General features: G+C 34.2%; 1 protein-coding gene across 1 annotated transcript in view; it reads left to right on the top strand.

Moving 5' to 3' along the window:
• Positions 1-23395, top strand: part of DMD (dystrophin) — a 979219-nt gene that overhangs the window by 277353 nt on the left and 678471 nt on the right. The window contains exons 13-17 of the mRNA XM_058822052.1: positions 3477-3596; positions 8905-9006; positions 9148-9255; positions 14664-14843; positions 20637-20812. Coding sequence (XP_058678035.1) covers positions 3477-3596; positions 8905-9006; positions 9148-9255; positions 14664-14843; positions 20637-20812 — 686 coding nt within the window. The remainder of the gene's footprint in view (positions 1-3476; positions 3597-8904; positions 9007-9147; positions 9256-14663; positions 14844-20636; positions 20813-23395) is intronic.

Genomic DNA, 23395 nt, shown 5'->3' with positions numbered 1-23395 from the left:
CTATCCCTTGTGTTATTCAGAAGTAAGAACAGGGTTTTCCATTCCTTCAGTTATTGAGAGAAAGTGTCATATGGTTTTATTGTATTTTACATACGGCAAAGCTACCTCCTGTAGCAAGAATTAAAACAATGGACTTTTAATAGTACATTTATTGCTTCATTATTAAGCAATCAAATAAAAAAGCAAAACCCCAAACCATTCATATTTTCTCTTAGTTTCACATGAGTTGGGTTGAATCAGAAAACAATGTTTTGTAAATTCATAAGAGGAAACAAAAGTTTGAAATATAAAAAGCAGTCATCATTTCAAATGAAACAGACCAGCAAACATGTTAGGTTTGGGTTGTTATCATCTTGCCTCTGTCTTCTCTTTACCCTTATAATTTTGCCTTCCTCTCTTTACCTGTTCATTAGCAGGTATTTTTCACTCATTTATTTCATGTTATGTATCCCCTTTTGAGTTATGATTTCCATACATCAGATTTCTTTATTCTATGTATTTTAAAATGATGTTGCAAAATATTGGTCTTGAGTTCTTGTGACTGACGCTTCAGTTTCTCTGATGGAACGTATTAAAAAAAATCAAAAAGAAACCCAAATACCCCACTAATATGTATTGAATATGGCAACCAACAATCAGACCAGAGAAAGAACACAATATTCTTTCCAGCATGCTGCTTAGGTCCAAAATATGTGAGGTTATTATCTTGATAGTACTGAAAATGTTATGTAGTGAAGTGGTGAAGAAGAAAATTTTATGTCATTAAGAATGTAAAGAGTTCTGGTAAGAAATCTGGCATAGTCAATATATTTTGGAAGACTAGCTAAACATTTCGGTGTTCTTTTTAAATTTTTTTTTCAGTAGCGTTTTAAGTATTTTTTCTCCTGTTACAATCATCCCTTCCCTATCCTTTTGTAAAGGAGGCAAGCTACTTTTCAGTAAAAATCTAAGGACTATTGAGCTGTACAGGCAGAATAAGGTATTGGAAATACTATAATAAATGGAAAAATTGTGCTTTTAATTACACTGGCTTTTTTATTCCAGTTATTATTTATTATTATACCATATATATTATTATTTATTAATATTGTACCATATATAGTTGGTAGATTTTTATAGTTTGCTTAAGTTTCTAAAAACATCTAAGCCTTTTTTAGTGCCGGGATTTTTACTACTTCAAATTTTCAAAGGTAAAATGAGATAATTATTCAGCATCCAAATATCAAGAAGGATTTGTCTTTGGGTATTTGGATGACTTTGGTAGGCATTTTTATTAATTTTGAACTAGATTATGTTTGAGTTGTGTAAATTGTTATCTGATAGATAGGAGTTAAAGGACTTGTAGTGTTTTATGAGTTTCTCTCGTTTCCATCTTTATTCATCAACATCTATGTCCATTTTACATTTTAAGTCCCTGAAAATTTGGTATTTCTCTAATAAGCTCAGGGCAACTTGTTAGAAATTACCATTTAAATTATTTGAACAGAGTGTGCTTCTGTCTTGAAAGTGTCTATCATAAATTCCTGTTCCAAGAAGATCCTGTAAACAAACAATTCTCACCAATGAATTTCATGGTAAAAATAGACACTTGGGTTATAAGGAACAGATTTTTACTTCAGAGTAAATTGAATCTGCCTGAGGATTAGATAATGAGTCAACTTTCTGGTTCATCTGTTCCTTGACTTCTCAAGTCTTTCACAATGTGTGTGAGACTCCCACCTCCAAAGTGCCATCCACTCCTGCTAACTCTGGTTTTGTTCTGGGATGCCATCTGTCAGATTCCAGCTAATAATGAAATGGAAGTCACCTTGTCCATGGCTGTAGACTCGGGGAGCAATGAATTTGTTTTGTATGGCTTAAAGAGGGGGTTAAATGTGGGGGAAAGTGAGCTCTATTATACACACTAATCCCTGACTGCTCTGCCTCCTCTTCCCTCTCAAGAGCTGCATCATAAAATGTTGGGAAGTCCAAATTCCAGGGATGACTCTAACAATTTAGTATACTTCACAGTCCTTGAGAATTATTTTATAGTCTAGCTCTCTGAAGCAAATGGTACTCACAAGCATGAAAGTCAGAAAAAGGAGGATTCTTATATTGTTTCAATATGCCCATGAAAGAAATTAACTCTGAAATGGGTGGTAAGATATTTATGCCCTAAAAACAAAGTATTCTGTGAATTCCTTTCCTATTGCTTATAACCACATTGTTTTGGTTTTTAATTTTTTTAAATTTTTATATAAAAGTAATATGTCTTATGAGAAAGAGTTTTAGAGTGCATGAACTTATGTTCAGCAAGGACTTCATACATGAGTGAGTTACTCCACTTGAAAAAGCAGCAGAAAATCAAAACATGGTGAAATTCAGCATAGTAGGTAACGCAGCCAAGGTTTTTCTTTGTGACAAGGCCATGTTATTTTTCAGGCTGTAACCATCCCACTATAAATGCATTAGTCCCTAGAAGACACTCAGCTGAAGCACTGAGAACATAATCCAGGACTTTGGTTTCCCTAATTATTTTTTTGATTTGAAGCAAGTTAGAGACACCTAAAAAGTGTGACAAGCAAGATGGAGTCCTGGATATCTTGGGATTTTGGTTTTTTTTAGGGGAGTGGTATGAGGACTTCTCTGTGGTTTTAATTTTCATAACCAACACTACTTTAACTCCTTCCATTTTTGTTCTGTGTCCTCTTGCTGCACCAGAGCAAGGGAAGAAGAAAATAGGTCTGGCAGCTCAGTTCTCTGATTCCAGAGCTGGGCTGGTTTTGATTTTGTTAAGTATAGTAAATGAAGGGTTCCATCTTTTATGGTGAGTGAGGGGCAAAAAAACAAAAGGGCAAGCAATTTTTTCATCAGGTGTGCAGAAATCATGAAATCCTTTTGTTTCTAGTTTAGTTTACTGGTTTCTGCAGTGAGTGTAAGTAGGGTGCTGCATGAGTTTCCAAAGGGTGGGTCACCTCCTGAGCAGTTTTCTCCTATGTAAGTAATGTTGTAGGGTTCCAAACTGAAGTTAGCATGTGCTTGTTTAATGAAATCTATGTGATTTTTTATATTATTACAATATTGAAAAAAAATATTTTCCTGCATTCTTATGAAATACAGAATTTAATTCAGTGGCTATTCAAATCTGCTGGCTATTGGTATGTATACATATTAAGTGACTATCTGTAAATCAGCTAAATAAACTCAACAAATTATTTCTCAAGCAAAATTTTCAGTCTGGAATATTGTATATGAGTCAGGACTTGTGAGTAACTTTAAGCTCTGGAGTTCTCATAGTCATTTATGCAAGTTAACCGGTCAATGGTACGCTTTTTTTGGTAGTTTTTTTCCTTTTTTTTTTTTTGTTTGGTTTGGTTTGTTTATTGTTTTTGTTTTGTTTTGTTTTTTTTTTTGTTTTTTGTTTGTTTGTTTCTTTTTGTTTTTTGTGGTTTTTTTACTTTGGAATACATTTTCTAACACATATCCTCTCATTATAGGCATTTCAAGAAGATCTGGAACAGGAACAAGTAAAAGTGAATTCCCTAACTCATATGGTAGTGGTGGTAGATGAAAACAGTGGTGACAGAGCTACTGCTGCACTGGAAGAGCAACTTCAGGTAATGACTGTATGGCAGTGATGGTCCCAAAAAATTAAAAAAGAAAATTTTAAAAAGCAAAAGCAGATAGTAAATATGTTCATGATGTACAGGATCATAATTTGTAGACAAATTATATTATTGTAGTTATCAAGAAATATTAAGATTATTATGTATTTTTCTAAAACATTTTTGAGGGGAAAGTCATAATTTATTCCCATTATTTCCTCATGGCCATGTTTCTTAGGAAACGAAGGGAAGTATAACTTAATTGCATTTTCTAAATACAATCACTTGAGTATCTTTAAAAGAATGACACATTGGAGATACATTTGTGATAGGGCTAGCAGCCAAGATATTCTAAAAGTTTTTCAAATATTAGCTTGATCATAGAAACAATTCACTATTTCAATTGTGTTTTTAAAATGTTGCTATTGCTGTGTTATTTATATTCCAATGCTCTTACTTCTGAATGCAATTAGATAAACGAAAGTCAGTAGTTAATGTTGAGGTACATTGAAGGAGGGCTCTCTTGTGTTGGTGGTCAGCTCTCCAGGGACACAGCTCAAGAGGAATTGCAATATTACTACCAAGATTTTTTCTAGTTTTCCCTTTCAGAAAGGAGAAACTGTTTTTCTTAATTTTGCTTTATTAACTAAGCAAATAAGAGTTTGTAGGTTCTAAATCATTAACACCCAAGGTTTCTCTTGAGAAGCTATCTACATTCCAGCAGGTATAGCTGTAGCAGATACCTGTATGCTGTCTTGAATGTGGCTAATTTGGGTACCAATACCAGTAAATCAGTAATTAGAATTTAGAGTAGGTTTTACTAAGATACTGAGCCCTGCCACTTCAAATGTAATTCTGAGTTTTCTCTACTGCAGCTAGATAGTCACTCGAGGAGCACAACCAGCCAAGATAACAATACAGCCTCTACTGATCCATAATTATTAATTCCTTTTGACTTCATTTTAAGTTTCAGAGCTGTGGTGCACCTGCCCAAAATAATCTTAATCTTTCAGAATATTTTGCCAGCCAGCTGCATGGAACTGTTCAGTGTAATAAAGAAGATCCCTAGCAAGAACATGGCTCCTGAAGCAAAACTAAACTTGTAAAATGTCTTAAATAGAACTTCTTCTATTATTTTCTCTCTTCAGAGAAAATAATTAACAGTATTTGATAATTATGGCACTTGATGAACAAGAAGATGTAGAAATTAGTTTTTAATATTGTGAAAAATGCATGGTTGGTGGATTGTTAGAAAATCTAATTTTGCATCTTCAGAAAGAAGAATAAAGGAACATTAGATGACAGCTTCATCCCATATTATTACAATCATTGGAAAGGTGCCATTAGTATCCTGTGCAACATCTGTGGCTGATCCATATTGGAATAAAGCATGAAATAGAACTCAGACAATAGTGCAATACCTCAAAGAAACATAATGAAAAATTAATGTAAATTAAACACTGTGGAAATAAACAATTTGTAACTGTACTAGTGCAGAAAACACCAATTATTACTGTCTGAAAAAGTACATTCCTTGAAAGATGCAAGAAAGACAATTCCTGAGTCCCCTCACCCTGCAGCACAGGCTCTCTGAGCAGAGCATCGGGAGCTGTGGAACAGAACATTTTCTCTTTTATTATGTCCTTTATTCATAATTTCTTACAGAAGAATGTGAGAGAAAACATAATTCCATTGCTCTGTAAATCAAAGAATATGTAGAAGTATTAGAGATGTTAATAAAACCCAAGTACAGATGTAAAGCTACAGGGTTTAGAGTGATAGGGAGGTGTGGAAACTTTTACACTTGAATGCCCAGGAGAAAGGAGTTGCCACAGTCCACCTGCTCTCCTCGTGAAATGTTGCACCTCTTTTTTTGTGTACAGGAACTGTTTGGAAATTTTTTTTCCCTATCACTTGCAGTCTGAATATAAGCACAGGAGATAAAATGTGTTGACAGGCACAACCATTAGAGCATTTCACAAAGAGCACAATGGAGAAAAGTTCCAAGCTTGATTATGTATCTGTCAGTCTGACTTCTAAAAGTAGAACAAAACAAGAGCATGAACTATCAGACAAAAGAGCTTAATAAGACTGGCTCACTGAGGTGCTGGTGGGGATCAGATTAGGAATAAAATGAGCATTTATTTCCATGTAATAGTCAAAGATGGATTTTCCAAGCAGGTACAATTCAGTTTTGCATTTCTTTTCAAGGTGGTGATTCCTGAAATATTTTCATACATATAAATATCTATGCATATAATGTGTATTTTTTTTCAAATGTTTGTATGAGACGATTCTTTAAAGCCTAAAATGAACTTTTTGACATGTCTCAGGAAGGTTGACAAGAATCTATGCTGATTTTAAAGGAACAGTAAAGTTCATTTCTTTCAACAGTAAAGTTCTTAAGTTTTATGGCCTATGAAAAACATACCTATTTAAGATGCATTTAATGGCATGGAAGCCAAAAATGTCTCCTGAAATAAATTATTAAGTGAAAATTTACCCTTGCTTGGAAAACTAAAACTAAACACAATTTCCGGGCTTTTCTTAGAAACAGCTGTCCCTCTAAGATACTTTGAGAGGCTACAGCTAGACTGGGTGATTGTGAATATTAAAACTACTTTTACATTATTTTGCTTGCTTCCCATATCAATGTGGGACATATTGAGAGGCTCTGTTTATGCTGCTACTGAGAACCCACTATTTAGACTTAAAACTCCAAGACCCCAATTAAACTCAATCCTTAGATTTACCAAGGCAGCTGTGGAATAAGGCTCAAATCTATATTTAGTGCTGCAAAATCAAACCACATTAGTAGCAAAACTGTTCCTGTGCTCTGACTCGTTTCTACAGGAAAAATAGGAGAAATTATCGTCAGCTCAGAGAAATGGCTGGATAACATACAGAAACCATGAATGCAGGGAGATTTTCTTTTTTCCATAATTATACCCAGCAGATAACAGGTCTCTTAAGGACACTTGTGGTGTAGCTCAAATTAGAGGCTTCCCCAGGCTTCAAGGGTCAAGGTCTGTGCTAGAAATAAATTTGTATAGAGTGTATCAAATACTACTTGATGGCTTATTCTCCTGCTGGGGGAAAGGAGCTGAGAGTATCTTTTCCATGATTACATGTTCATATAATTCAGGGTACTGTCCACTGATTGAAGATGAAATATGGGCTGTTCTTGTAAAAATACATCAAAATAAGTGAGGAATGTTAAAGACTGAATAGACTATTTCACTGAGCACTTATGACAGGAAGTTGCATCCTACAGACTAAAGGGATTTCCAACACCTGCTCATCACAAAAGTATTCCTGGTTGATGCCTGGGAAGTTGAAATCTCCCATATTGATCTAGAAATTTCTGCTAATTCCCTGTGGAATCCTGAGCCGCCTGGAGTTCTCCATCACAGCTTTCCAACCATGGGGCTCATTCCACAAAGTCTCACTAATATCGCAGCTGTGGGACCTGACCAGTGCTTCCAGTTCCTCCTGTTTGTTTCTCCCACTCTGTGTGATGAAACGTTGAGCACTTGAGAACTGCATGAAATGCTGAGCACTTGAGAACTGCACACAAAACTTGGTGTTTTTTGGTAGAAATTCTGTGGGTTAAATATTGGGTTAAATATTCACTTGTAAGGAGTTAATTTTAGATATAGGCAAAAACTTTTTCCCACCTTTTGTCATTATTTTAAACAGTAGGTAATAATACCTGATTAGAAAAACATTTATCAAATTCTGTTAGTTGCAGGCTTGCAGAATATGATTTTATTCCAGAGTTCCCAAGAGTTATGTTTTACCCATTTTCTTCTGTTCTTGTGCTTCCTTACTTTGACCTTTCAGACTAAAATATTTCCCCTTCTGCTTTGGATATTCATATAAACTATTCTTTCAGTGTCCTCTGAGAAGAAAAAATAAAAAAAATCTTTTGTATGCAGATTTCTCTAAAAATTCTTGCTAGGGCTGTTAGAAAAGGCTTTTTTTTTTTTTTTTTTTTTTTTTAATACAGGAGGGCATTTTACTTGTTAGTGTGGATTCAATCTATTTCTCTGAAAATTTTTTTTCCCAGATGTTAGGAACACTTGAAGCAGTCTGAGTTTGTGGGCATCAGTAAAAGGCTGCTGTTTGATGTGATTAGAGAGTAAAAGTTGAGCACCATGTGATTTAGTATAATAACTGCCTTAGAAATAACAGTCCTGACATGATATTTTGAACTTGAAACTTTGTGTCTTAACCAAACAGTGTATGGTTGTTATTGCTTCTTATGAAAAGCAATATAACTAGGTTTAAGGTTGGTCACAGAATCAACACTTTTATTGGTGCAGTTATTTGGTCATTTTGCTTACTTTATTAAAATAAAAGATCTTGTCAAATTATTGAGGAAAAAAAAAAAAGGTTGCTGCATTTTTGTTAACAATAAATTATGATCTCTATGAGGAATATGTAAATACAAAATATATAGCATTATATATTATCAAGTTATTAGGGATCCATAAGAATAATGAAGTAAATAACTGAATATGAAAAAAAGAAAAACTATTATATTTTTGTCAGGATATGGTTTTAAGTGGATGAAAAATTAAGAATGCAGTAATATAGAATATCTTTCAGGTGTTTATGAGATTTTTTTTTTTTATTTGGGAGCAACTGAATAATATTTGATGTCCAGGGTTAATTAAGTCACTATACATCATTGCAATAAAAGTTTTCTATCATCAGCTAAAGTAAAGGAGAAGAGAACAAGATTGTTGGTGTTTTGTGTAATTTAAATACATGCATAGTAGTAAATGGTACAAATACCTGGGAAACCTCTGTGGGATTTGTGCTGATGTGGAAGTTTATAAGCATGGGTTTTTTTAAACTGCAATATTTTAAAAGAGGTAAGAGCTTTGACCAACTGTACTGATGATACAACTTAAAAGCCAGTTTTTTGTCTTTGCTTTGGCCACATCTTTGCCCATCATGTTTATGTTTCAAGTACTTCTGTTTTGGGCATCTTAAAGTTTTTAAAGAGACTGAGTTTTTCAAAGTGTAGTACTAGAGACTTGCTAGAAAACTATCTGTAGATTAGTATTAAAATACTCAGTGTTTAGATCTATTGCGTTCCCTGTTCTCCTCATTTTTATTTTATTTCAAATGGGCCTAAAGTTCATTTCAGTTTGATACGCAACATATTTTAGGGCAAATGCCTGAGAAAAAAGTGAATAAGGAGAATATTTACATAAAAATTTTGTAATGCCATAGGGAAAACAGCTTTCCTTGTTAAGTAAGAAAAATGTAAATAAATTCTAAACACACTTTTGTGTTTCTTTCTCTCCAGCACTTTGGAAAACGGTGGGCAGCCATCTGCAGATGGACAGAAGAACGATGGGTCCTTTTGCAAGATATTCTTCGTAAATGGCAGCATTTTGCAGAGGAGCAGGTGAATAGTTTTTTTTTTTTAATAAGTTATAGATTGGAATGTTCTTCAACACATTATAGAAAATATAATAATATATTTTATTTTTGTATATGTATATAGGAAAGGTCTGACTGAAGCTTTTTCTTTCCAATTTTATTCCAGTGCCTTTTTGATGCATGGCTTACTGAGAAAGAGGATGCTGTGAGCAAAATCCAGACAACTGGCTTTGGAGATCAGAATGAAATGCTGACCAATCTAAGCAAATTGGCTGTATGTATTTTTCATTTTTCTGGTTTTATGTTCAGCTTCCTTAATCTGAGTCTGCATGGACATGGCTTTACCCCACTCTCAGACCATATGGTTTCATACTTTGGGAGTGGGCTTTGCCTCCTGTGATGGAATAGTTGGTCCATAGCCTTGCTGATAAAGGAACCAATAGATAGAGATGCTTTTTATTGGTTGTATATTTGGTCAAAAGTTCATGAAATAAAATAGCATTTTTCTGTCTTAAAAATATGTATAATTTAACAGTGAAGGTTACTTTGTTGATACTGTTGGTGAATATATTGCGTGTGAGACTTTATATACATATGCACAATGAAATCTGCACATGGATAAGTTATCCTTCAGCAAACCCTGTAATACAGAAGGTTAGGTTACTTTAAAACTGTACAGTTAGGTTACTTTTCAACTCAGCATCAGAAATGGAGTTACATGCACGAAATGTACCCTTTTCATCCTCCACCTCACTCTTCAGCAATTTCTCCACCTTGTGTGGTCTTTATGGAGGAAATGTAGGTCTGGCTGTTTCTGTAGAGGTGAAAAACTTGTGGCAGCCTACACTTACCAATGGCTGTACAGCTGTAGGACTTTGGCAAAGAAAATAATACTCTGTGTGCTATTTAGGACAAAGGAAACACTCATGTCCATGCTTTGGTTAAAATAGGTGAATTATTGCTTTATCGGAAAAAAAAAACCTGCTGATCTTTTCAGACATGAATATTTCTTTATTATTAATTAGCTATCATTAATTATTAAGTAATAAATATGAAATACCAATTAATTATATATTGTTCATTAAATATTTTTACTGGATATACATAGCTTGGCTATATTTATCTAAGGCTCAGCCTTAAATTTTTAAAAATTAATTTAGGATTTATTTCCTTCTAATCATTCTGTATTAAAAGTAGAAGCATTCAGACTTTGGGTTGATAAAAATACCATGATGTCTATGAGGTTTGAGTAACTGTGATGCCTCTAAAATTTACTTCATTTTGTCCTCACATAAACAAATGTATAAAGCTTAAAAAAATGAACTCACAGACTAATTGTTTAATTCCATTTTAGCTGGTCCAGAACTACTGGCAGATGTTCCTTTGATTCATAAAATAACTCAGTAGTTAATTTAAGAACCAAAAGATTGATTTTTAGCATAATCTTGAGACACTAATTATTACACTGCTACATATGTTTGGTTTTTTTTCCTCTCCCTTCCTTTTCTTTCTACAAAACTTTGGGAGAATAAAAATATCTATTTAGAAGTACAGACTTGGATTTTGATTAAAGATTACTTAGGATTAAGAAAACTTCTTTGTAAAGGAAGGAAAACATGTATTGCCTCAGTTTATATACTTCTTGGATATTCTAGCAATCTAACATGTGAGCAGTCTTGAAGCTGACTTCAAGCCAGGCTTTTAACACATAATGGATTAGGGAAAACTCATGTTGCTTTGGAGTACCTTCATGAAGAAAAATGTATTACATGAAATTGAAATGTGTTAAAAAAATGTATACTTTTGGATTTCAGAAGGTTGCTAGAGGACATAGGTACAGAGGGCTGAAATATTTGTCACAAATTGTGAAGTAGTAGACTAATAAAGTTTTGCAAGTGTTAAAGATAGGGCAGTTTGAGTACCTTTCAGAGTTGCTTGAAAATATGATGGTAAAAAGGAAACACTTCTGTAATATTTTCATAAGTTTCACTAATGAACTTTTATGAAGTTGAAATTATTTTAAAATTATGCTGCCGGTTTAAATGGTTAAGTATTATTGTCATGAAATAATTGTGATCTTTCAGAAGACTGAGTGAACAACAAAAAATAGTAAATAAAATTATTTATCCATAGCCCTGACCCTCAAAAAGAATCATGTCATCCTTAAAAGAACAGGTGGAGATTATTAATTGCACCTTACTCCTTTTTACACGTGAATAACTTTGATCTTTTTAGAAACATGATTCATAATGCAATAGTTTAGGTATTTTAATATTTGTGGTATCCTAGAAGAAAAGTGCCTCTTTAGTGATTTGGAGCAGAACAGTAGCTTTTACTTTTGGAATTCCCCTCTGAGGTTTTAGATCTAGTAGCAGTTGTTTCCAAATTCCAGTGAATATGTGTTTTTACACTCCAATGCCAAATTGCTAGAAGTTTTATATTTGACAATTTACTGTTTTAATCTTGTCTGAACTATCAGGAATTTTTATTAGTATGTCAGCCACATGATGGTGCTTTTGAAGGGAATATATTCTCCTCTTGGACTGCCTTTTAGAAAAAGGGAAAAATGGGGTCATACTCTCCTGACCCTGACACACTGTGCCTGTATTTTGGTGTATTTTATTTTGACATGTGTTTGAATGTAGTAGAGGAGAAGCTGTCACCAAGGATCACTCTTATAATTAGGTCTGAATTGTAAAAGCAAGTCTGTGAGAGAATAAAAATGTAACTTTTCACTTAGAATAAAGACATTTTTGTTCTTAACAGGATGATATCTTGATCCCTCAGCTGTCCAGTCATTCCAGCAAAAAATAACAGCATTAGTTGTTCCTTTTAGACTTTAAGAATTTTGGATTTGATATTGCAATATGGCATAAAGCTTCCAGCCTATGTTTCTGCCTCAGTTATATGTAGAATTTTGCCAGATTATGGTTGCGTTCTCTAGCCAGTCTCTTTAACTGGAAGGAAATTCCTGAAGGTAATTTCTTAAACCATTTAGTATTGTGACTGTTGATTTGAAATTCTACAACCTTCCTACAAGGCCCTAAGCATTCTGAAGGGACTGGTGCAAAACAGGTCTGTTGAGATACAGTTCACAGTAGGAAAAAAACTTGACTTTTATATCACATTAATGTCCACAGACTGGAGCCTGCCCCAGTGTGGGCTCTCCACAGGGTCACAGTTTCCTTCAGAGCACACCTGCCTGTTCTGGTGTGGGGTCCTCCACAGACTGCAGCTTATTTCAAAGGATTTATTCAGCATTGTATGTGAAAATTTATCTTTGTCATCACCACTCTTCTGGGATCTTCCAAGTTTAAAGGTCAGAAAAACTGTTGAGCAGGTAGTTGCTCCAGTTCTTAAAATAATTCCTTAAACCAACTGGGATTTTATGTTTTGTTTTGTTTTTAAATTTTCCACCTACCTTTTATTCACTGAGTCTATAATTGACTCTAATTCTTACATAAGTTGTAGGGGGAAACAGAACATGGAATAGCTGGAAGATGTGATGCACTGAGAATGTAGAAATGAGGTGATATTTTGGTGCCATGTATGGCACAGGCTTGATAGATTCTTTTTCATGCCCTAATTTTGTAGTCTGTAAAATTAAGTGTTTTTTTGTTTTTTTGCAACAAATACTGAGAGCTCTTGCAAAGATGTGCAAGTATCCAAGATCTACCTCTATATATTTATAGTATATATTCCATTATTATAAATATTTTCTTGCTTCACCCAACATTTTTGGCTTTTTTTACATATAGAAAATAAGTTAGACATTACACTATTTTAGACTGGAATAAATTTATTTGCAGCTGAAAATTAACTTTACAGTGGGTGTTGCTGGTTAGACTATTACAGTAAGCAAAGTAAGCTTTTTGATCTTTAAGGAAAAGAAAAAAATCAAGAAGTAAAAACTTAAACCACCCAAACCAGAACCACATTACCATAAATAAGGAAATCACTTTATAACATTCCAATATCAGGGTTTATAGTATGTACTTGGCAGAAGTTATGACTGATATATTTGATAATTAATTTCATAAAGCAAACTACCACGTCTTGTCCTCCAAATTGGAAAATTACATATTTTGCAGTTACTATTATTGTTTTAGATCTATTATTGTACTGGAAAAAAACCCTAGAGCATATTTTTGGTTATTGTGGCACACTAACAGGTTTTTAATGAAGTAATGTGAAAACAGAATCTCCCAGTATAGTTTTCCAGATTGACTGTAGCTGTCACAAAAACATATTAATTTGCAGTGAGAAATATCTTTAAAAGAAATTTTTAGCATCCTCCTTTTTGTGCTGTTTCACTTCCTGCTTGTGCTCCAGGTGTCTTGGATTGATGCTGAGCTCTGGGTGTGTTATCCAGCTGTTGTGGGCTGGGGTGATTGGAAATCAAACACTGCTCCTCAGAACTAACTAATGTTTCACAGGATATCATTTTTTATTATTCCACTCAGCATATAGTGGCTTCCACATGATCTTTTTCTGATGCTGTAGGCGTAAGAAAAGGTCAAATATAGCAGTGCTTGAAATTTACCATGCTAAACTGGTTTGCATCTACTTTCCTCCATCTGTTAGGTCTCCTACTACTCTGAAAAGAGATTCTTCAATATGAAGTTAGCTTCTATTTCTCAGGGATACATCAATTTAAATGTTGATATTAACTGTACCTACCCTTAGTAATTATGATGTTTCAAATCAAATCTGATTAAAAAGAGTGCTGATTACAAAGACAATGAATCTTTCTTTGGCTGAGTTGCATTTTTAATCACAGTTTTGGATTATATAGCTGTAGGAAAGTATATGTAGACTAAATTTTGTTATCTAACCACTTGCTTGATTATCCTTTTCATGCCTTGGGGATTAGAATGCAATCCACAACTGCATAGAGAATTCAAAGTTTGGCTATAGTTACAGGATTAGGGTTTAGAGAACAAATGTTTAAGGAATGAAAAGCAGTGCAGTAAACCAGTTAAGGCTTTCAAAAGTAAACCCAGGTAAGAACTGGAGCTGTGGATGATCCTTGGATGTGTGAATAGGCTGTTTCATAGGCAGGCTTGCATGTATAGATCTCAGGAGATTCAAGGTCCCTTGACACAGTGTGTTTTGGTTTTTTGTTTGTTTGGGTTTCTTTGTTTGGGGGGTTGTTTTTATTGCTTTTTTGTTTGTTTGTTTGTTTATTTGGTTGGGGTTTTTTGTTGTTGCATATTTTAATCCAAGATTGGGATCAAACATTACTTTTTTTAGGAAACTCTTCTTTCAATATGCAATATATAAAAATGTATATTGACACATTTAAGAAAGATTGTCATGTTGATATAGTTCTTAACATGAGTGCAGTTTTAAGGTTATTCCTGTTACACAACTGTTAGCTTTTTGTTTCATGTCATCACCTGAAGCCTGCTGTGAAGTTTGGAGCTGCTCCACCTGCCATGTTATGTTGCTATGTAAGCTCTGCCAGCAGTTTTTATGGAAAAAACATTATGGAATTATAGGAGCCCTTAATGCATTTTCAGCTCTTTCTGATGTTCTCCTTGTGATTTTTCTTCTAAGTTTGTTGGTTTTCTTTTTTGTGGGTGTTTTGGTTTGGGTTGGTTTTTGTTGGGTTTTTCTTTTTCTTTTTTTTTTTTTTTTTGTATGAATGTGTGTTCTTCCTTCCGTTACTTTGTTTAACAGATCCTAAAAGGAGATATAGAAATGAAAAGGCAAATGATGAGTAAGCTGAAGCTGCTCAGCCAAGATCTCCTTGTAGCTGTGAAAAATAAAGCAGTGGCTCAAAAGCTGGAAAGTCGTCTTGAAAATTTTGCTCAGCGCTGGGAAAGCCTTGTGCAGAAGGTGGAGAGCAATTCTAAACAGGTTTGTAAAAACAGTTTTATCAGTTTATGACTATCAGATTCTTTTGACAGTCAAATGCTTGAAGTAGTTTTGGTGCTGTTTGTCATCTTGTTTTAATTATTTCCCCTGCATGATTGCTTAAGACATATTTTATTTTTAGGACAGCATAATACAACAATAATATACTTTTCTAGAATTTTATTCATCTCTTTAGTTTTTAATCTCTAGTTATAGTGTTGATTACTTTCTTTGGTTGTTAACTATGTTTTCAGGGATGATACAAACCATAATGAAAATACCTTTCCAGTTAAATTATTTTTAACATATAATAACACACTTTTTTATAGCTGTCTCTTTGAAATAGCACGTAGTCTGAAATCAGTGCAAGAGCTGTCTGCTAGTTTAAGTGATTTTTTTTTTCAACATGAAAAATTACTAATTGACTGCTATTATACTTCTGTATATGATATGCTGATTTACAGATTAAAAAGAAAGGCTACAAGAAAGAGAAACTTATTGGAAAAATAAAGAAATCAATCTATACCTGTAACAAAAGTGCCAATGAAAAAATGTAACCTGCTACTATTTTGACCACTTTGCTAACTGCAATATATTAAAAAAAAAAATTACATTTTTAAACCAGGTAATAAAATTCAGCACTCTGGTGTAGTAGCCAAACCCATATCCAGTTATTATTCCTAGATATCTTGTTAACATCTCTTTCTTACTGAATTTAAACCCATACCAGCTCCCTTTTTTCCATTCCATTATCTCACTATTATAGGGTTATTTTTGAGCTGTCACTGTGTGAATGGTAAAATGGAAATGGATATTAAGGCTTTTTAATTAAATAGCACAGAGCAGAATGTTACAGCAGATACCTCTGTCCTGTCCATGTAGATCTCTCACAGTTCTGGTCAGTTTGATTCAATTCCCTTGAGCATGCTGCCCTTTTTTTTTCATCTCTACTAGTACTTCTACCAAATTATGTTTGGATAATTAAAGAAAAGGAGCTATAGATCGTGTAGTGATCTGAATCCTTCTTAGTGACCTTGCTTTCAACTCATACCTTAATATTTTAGCTTGCTCTGTGATAGTTAGAAAAAGCAGCTGAAGTTGAGAAATCAGTTTGGGAGAATGTATGGGAAGAAAATGGTGGAAGAGCACAAATTTAGTTAGAAAGTAACACATATTGTGTACACAGCATTTAGGAGTTGAAAATAAGATTTAATTGCAGTATATTTGCTGTAGAACACGTCCTGTTTCAAAGCAGAGGAAAATTCCAGAGATTCAGTTTTAAATTTGGTATGGCTAGGGTCACACAATTTCAGGAAGTGATTCCAAAGTCACTCCAAATTGTTCAAGTCCTGTTCAGATTGGTGATGGCTTCTAAATGCAATTACTAGGTTTGAAAATGAAACTTAGATTACAGAAAATGAAGCGATCAGTCCTGAGGCTGTAAACATAGATCAGCACAGCTGGGAGATGCTTTGGATTCCCCAAACAGTGTAGCTGTCCTATCACAGCAGAATGTTTCAGTGGATAAGCCCTTCCTCCAAGGAGAAGCTGCTCTGCTTGGGATAGAAGTGATGTGCTGCCGTGGGAATGCTGCTTCCCCTTCTGGAAACATTGCACAGTTAAACCTGGCTGAAGGACCTGTTCCTAAGGCACTGGCACACCGTTCAAAGATATTTTCTGTGAAATCCTGAAGGTGTACTTGTCACCATGGGTTTCTGTCTGGGCAAGTGAGGGTTTTTTACATGTACTCATTACAGAACTCATTTATGTGTTTACACTGTGAGAAAAAATGCATGATCTCATTATGTTCTCTAGTCATGAACTGAGGAGGAGGAGACATTGAAGAGGGTGAAAATAGAATATTTTCTACTAAAATCCATCAGAAAATGTATGTTTTATTCATCAAGCTTAGATATTGCATTCAAAATTAACTTTACATGGTTAAGTGGTGGACTTGGCAGAGCTAGGTCAATAGTTAAACTCAATGATCTTAAATGTCTTTTCCAACCTACAGGATTCTATGATTAATAATTTTCATAGGGTGCTCATAATTGCATTTTTGTCCTTAGTTATTTCCCCTCTTAATAAAGTGTCATGAAATGATTAACTTGTTAACAAAATAAGAAATTAAATGGAAGAGACAACCTCAGGCTCAGTTCAAGGATGATTCTCCAACTGGACATACAAAGTAGCTATAAATCCCAAAGGAAAAGTGCAGAAAGTGGAATGTGAGCTCTCCCACATTTGGCTGAATTAATTGCTCTTGAATTCAAGCATCTAATCAGAACACATGGCTGAAGCTCCTGCTGCAAATGACTGGATGGCAGGGGTGTGTGAGAGAGAGAAATCTAAAATGCAGTTTGTCCTCATCGTGAAAATGTCAGCTTTCCTTCACTGACCACACAGTGGAATCAAGGACAAGGACAGCTTGTTTAGGCTAGATGTGGAGCTTCCAGAAGCTCTAAACCCAGCTTTGCTGAGCTCATTATGCTCCACTAAATTGTACTGAAAATCTTTCCAAACTAAAGAAAACGCCATTCCTCATCCGAGCTTCCCCACTCACAGAGATAAATTTCATCAAAGAACAGATGACAGCTCCAAAAGTGAGTGTAAAGGAAAATTATGAGTTTATCAGGACAGAGGGCACTTCCAAAGACAGTAATAAATGTTGGCATTAAAGGAAGGCTGCTGTATAAATGAGAAATAAAATGCCATAAAACTACTGAAGTGCTATACACACATTGTACATATGTTTGCCTATAGATGATGAAAAAGATTTGAATTTGTCTGCTAGGAAAAGAGATGGGTTTTAACATGTTTCAAAGACGAGCTTGATGTGAAACTGCTGGCAAACATTGTGCTTTGAAAGTTTTTAATGTGCACCCTTGTGAGTCACCTTAGTCCTTTCTGTATGGTTTTCTAGTGGGTTAAAACCCTGGTGTATGCTACCCCTTCTCAGAATCACATTTGCTATTCAGGTACTGAGAAGGATGAAGAAAATATAGAGTTATTATTTGCACTGTCTTTGAATAATACATGAAACACACCACTTTGGTGATTAAAAGGTGCTTGAATTTTTTTTTCTTTTTTTTTTTAATTTTTGTTTGTTATTTTTTGGGGGGGGGGGTTGGTCTTTGGGTTTTCTGTTTGTTTTTGTTTTTTTCTTTTTTCTTCTTTTTTTCACCAGGTAAGCTAATAAAAAATACTTATTATTTTTGTTATTCCTAATATTGTTAATGACTGTCCTTTTCCTACTAAAGCGTATGCAGTTTAAATGTGAACCAGCTTCATCTTGCATGGAAGGTTGCAATCTACCTTTTAGTCTTACCCTGTCTTTAATTAGAATTGCTATGAACTTCAAGTTCACATCTCCATTCTCCTTTTGAAGCACATTTTAGCCTCCACTCCTGTTGATTAAGCATGAAAAATACTTTTTTCTTGTTTTCACATCCAAATCATTACGTCCTCAGCATCGTGCCTGGACTGCTCTGAGCAGTGATTGCACTGCCAGCTCTGGAAGGGCAGTTCCCCATCTCCAGCTCCAGCTGCTACTCCTGTAATTGGAATCATGCTGCAGATGATTCCTACAGTGCCCTAGCTGTGGTTTATTCTGTGTTACACCTTCTTCACTGGAAACTCTGCCCTGGTATTGATTAGCAAATGAAAACATGGCAGGATATGACCCTGGGTGTCTGAAACATCATCCTATCATTGATTTTTGGATAAAACAGAGTGTAATATGAATTTTATGAGAAGAGGAAAGAGAGACAGAGAAACAGTACTGAAAATTATATAATAGGCAAGAAACACTTTCTGTTCTAATGTACAGTGAGCTCAGGGAGAGATGACATCAAGGTTCTATCTTCAAATGTCATGGAACCCCAGACAACAGAAACTTTAACTTTCTTTTCCTTCTGCCCTCTAATTAATTAAAATAAAATGGAAAAGAAGGCTGTAGAGAGTTTCAATAAAAAATGTACGTAAATGCTGACTTAATATTGTCATGATTTCTGTAGGAAAAAAAGTATCAAAATCAATAAATCTTGTTGAGAGAACTAAAACTAAAATGTTACTACATAGAATTTTAGTGGTTAAAAACTCAACTAGGTGTTTTTCTCTTCCAATGAATTTTGTAGTTCGTATGTTGCCTAAATCTCTGTAGGTCACAAGCAGCTTAATCAATTGTCATAATTAATCTATATATTTTTTTTTTAATCTACTCTAAATCTAAATTTTTTAGTCTTAGTAGTCCAGAGTCTGCTCTAAAACCTAGAGAGCTGCCTGTTTCTAGATGTGGAAGCACAGCATTGGGTTAACTGCTCTGTGCTAGAAATACTGCCAGTTTACAGTGGTAAGGCCCTTCCCTACTCATCACTTCAGTGTCAGCCTGAACAAAGATCAGGAAGACTTGCATGGAAGGCAATGGGAAGAATTCAGCAATGGCAAGAATTTGTTGGAGTTTTTTTCATGTTTCTTGGCTTTACTGTTATTGCCTGCTGGGAAGAGGCTGCCTGCTAACAGTGTTTCCCTTTCCTTGTCATTCCATTTTACTTTTTCAGTGCAGGGAAGCATTGTGGAGAAGGTGTTAGACCTGGTTTCCTCTTCATTGTTTATAGAATCACTTATGTCTCAAAAACTAAGCTGACTCAATTCTCTTACTGGAGTTTCTGATGCAAGAAGTAATAGATAATTTATGCATGGGTTTATAGTTTCATGAACTTTCAGATACTGGCAAGTCTATTGTTGAATTGGACACTCTTAGTATTGCATATTAGTAAAAGCAAAGAAGCAGGGCTTTTCAGGTGCACAACTTTTTCTTGTCCTGGTATAATTTTTTTCTTTTATTTTCCATTTCACTGCCCTTAAACTGCAAAGTGGTCATTGGAGCTGTAACTAGAGCGTTTTGACAAATGAGCCATCATCTGACAGAATCAAAAAAAGACCTGGCCTATTTCTCATGAGTTATGGGATTCAAGAGCAGCTGCCCACATTTGAGTTGGAAAATTTTATATGGAAAAAAATACAAATGGGCAGTACATGCATAAGCAGTGTACAAACAACTATTAGCAAAAAAATTTCTGAATATTCTTTTTTTAATGCAGCTGAGCTATATTAAGGGGTTTCTTTTCATATTACCAGAGCAAAGCAAAGTGCATTAGATAGAAAGTGTTTACAGTGTTACATACCATGGGTATTAGTATCTGGTGTGACCCCCTAAATATTGGTTTTTAATTATGGAATAAAACTGATGCAAATTAATTTGCCTTCTAATGTATGTGTTCTAGTTTAAGATTTCCAGCCAGAAAGTTAACTGCCTTTTCATGCAAGTATGTTGTGGTGAATTACATTCTATTTGAAAGTTTTTATAAATGGTAAGACTAATAACTAGTAATTTAGTGCCATTTTAATGCCTTTATCACCTCTCAAGGAGGAAGTTTTCAGATGGGGGGCAGTCTCAAGTTGATATTTAGTGATAGTAGCATATTATTTATTTGCTATCATTCAATTCCTTTGTAGAATTCCATTCATTTCTTTTCTTCATTCAGCAGGCATTACAGGGAGCTATAAGTTCATTAGAATCCTTTCTGATTTTGATATTGGCTTTTGCAGATAACTTATTCACACAGCGTGAGTCAGATAAAACAATCTAGCTTGAGTTGCGTATAATGTTTCTTCCTGAAGGTCAGCCTATGACCAGATGAAAGCAGTTTCTCATTATTTTCTATTGCTCCTCCAAACAATCTTTACTGAAGGCTTTCAAATAAAGTATGACCTCTGTTTTTGTACTTCTCACAGATTTCGCAGGCTGTCACTACCACTCAGACATCACTAACACAGACAACTGTAATGGAAACTGTAACTATGGTGACCACAAGAGAGCAAATCCTGGTTAAGCATGCTAAAGAGGAACTCCCACCACCTCCACCCCACAAAAAAAGGCAACTCCTTGTGGATTCAGAAATTAGGAAGAGGTGAGAATCATCATGAGACAGAGGGAGAATACTGATAGAGTTTGGACAAAAATGCAAAAATTGTCATTTGACTGCAGTGTTTTTCTGTATGCTATTTTGAGCTTAAAATTGTCTTTCTATTCTCTACTAGGGTGCCAGCTGATTATTATCTTTATTTACTCAGCATGAGTTATGGATTATGTTTTGCTTCTATTACACCTATTTAGCAGTGTAGAATATTAATGATTACACCAGTAATTGCGTATTAATTATAGTCAGTTAAAGTCCTTATGTATGGCATTGTGGGCATCCCATTTGGCTAGGGTCTTGAAATGTGATGGACAAGGAGCATTCCAAATTAATTCTAAGATTTTTGTATTCTTTAAGAAGAATTTTATTATAGTTTAAATACTAGTAATGGATATACTGCTTTTTCTAAAGTTCATTGTGTTCTTCTGGGCTCATGGGTCAGGAGTAAAAATAGCAGTTCTCCAGAGGCAGTTTATTTTGTGAAACATGCATTATTATTACTTTCAGATTTTTTTCATGTGTAACTCAAGTACAAGTGACAAGGGATTTTATACTGATGCTGAACACTAGTTAAAGTCAGGAGAAAAAATTCTGCTGTGTTTAAGCAGAATTGGCTCAAGCACTAACGTTCTAAATGAGATGCTAAGAAGGAAAATTTCAAACATTCATTTTAATGCTTGTTTTGGAAATGGTTTTTGATATTCTGATAAACATTAATTCCACGGTAATAGATTCGAAGACTGAAAAGGATGTGAAACTGCATTCAGTTTCATTTTCATTTCTATATACAATATCTTTGTTTAGTTCGATGTTTTTACCAGGAAAACTTTTCTATTTTGTAGAATAGTGTTTCACTTATTAAGAAGAATGAAATATAGAAACAATAGGAGAAATCTGACTTATTTTAAATTGAAGTTTTATGTTATTGGAAAAATAGGTGCTTTTTTATATGTAGGCATTGTACCTGGGTTTAACCATTCTAAAAGTAAGTTTCTAGCTCAGCATTGTTATTTAGGAATGCTGTATATGTGATGTAAGAAGAATAAGTCTCCCCTTTTTGTTAAATTGGATAACTATTTCTATGGAAAGAGTTTGGTCTAAATCAGTTTGTGAGCTAAGTTTCAGAAAGTGCTTGGTCTAAATCAGTTTGTGAGCTAAATTTCAATGAATTGATTCTATCTCTAAAGTCCTCATTTGAAACTGTTTTTTCCCTTATCCTAGGTTACTATTAGATTGTAAGTGAGAATTGTATTTTGCTAATATATTCCCAAGCACTCAAAATGATGCAGTGCAATGACTGTCAGCAGACTTGTAATTCCTGAATTTGAGAAAGGAATTTTTACACGGCAGTGCTGTTGCTTATCAGAAATTATAAGCCTTAACACCCCTGTTAATGTTTCAGTAGTAATGTGCAAAGATGTGAAACAGGATTGAGGCCCTGTAGGTTCATATATGACAGTAAACATTTAGTGTAAAATGGTGAAATGAAAATAATGATCTGCTTTATTTTGAAATTGAAAAATTAAGAATGAAATTTTCCCTGCAGTTTCAAAATATTTAAATAATTGGTATTTTAAAACTTTTTACCTTTCTTTTCCTGAACTGAAGGTTTCAGGAATGATCTTACTTCATAAGGAAGCGAAGTACAGGACAACTGTTATAAAAGAAAGCAAAAGAAAGCATTATCTTAGTTAAAACTAAAAGAAGTAGGATGACTTTTTAAAAACCTATTTTTTAATTCTTCAAGAAAATTGTTGCTATATGCATTGTTATCAAACTGGAGACCAATTGGCATAGAAGTTCCTTTTTCAACCGCTTTGTATTTACTATTAGCATATATTTTCCTTCTTGCTCATATTCTTTTAATTTGATTTAATGCTGAAAGTAAACTTGGCAGGGTACAGCAGAATACAGACTTGATACTCATCATGCAAGGAGACTGCCTGAGGGCAGGAATTAGCTGGATTATGGGAATTGTTCTTGTTCTAAACTACTTTGGTTTATAGAAATTATGTGTTACTACAGTGCTTTAGCTGACGTCTGTCTAAAGAACTCCAACTAACAAGTTTGTATAGAAACCTGATTGATCCTTCTACAGAAAATAGGATGTATTATCAATTTTGAGACTAAGATTGCTTTAAGATACGTTACTGGTAGATCTGCTACCAAAATTACAGAATGTTTATAAATTTTTACCATACATACCAGGTTTTAAGGGTTTTTGATGTGTTTTAATGCCATCTAAAATATGTGCATTCACCATATAATTTTTGTTTAACTTTTGGATGAGAGTCAAGATGGAACAATGTGTAGTTCTCAGTCTTGGCCTGGTATGACTTTAGGTATTTGAATAAGTAGTGGTTTCTTTTAGATATTTAAAATCAGAATCCTTTTCATTTCTGAACAGGTAAGACTTTTATTTTCTCTCTCTGCTAGGAGAGAAGTCTGACTTTCACAAGGAAAAATTGAGTTATTTTTTAAATACACATATATTTTTAAATATGCTTTAACTATTGTTTTGTGTGCCAAAATTGCTAGCTTTGTTTTAACACTGGAATTGCACCAGCACATGAG

This window comes from Ammospiza caudacuta, chromosome 2, assembly GCF_027887145.1.
Source record: "Ammospiza caudacuta isolate bAmmCau1 chromosome 2, bAmmCau1.pri, whole genome shotgun sequence".
NCBI lineage: Eukaryota > Metazoa > Chordata > Aves > Passeriformes > Passerellidae > Ammospiza > Ammospiza caudacuta.
Note: the sequence above shows the minus strand (reverse complement) of the source record. Positions and strands in the feature narration are given on the sequence as shown.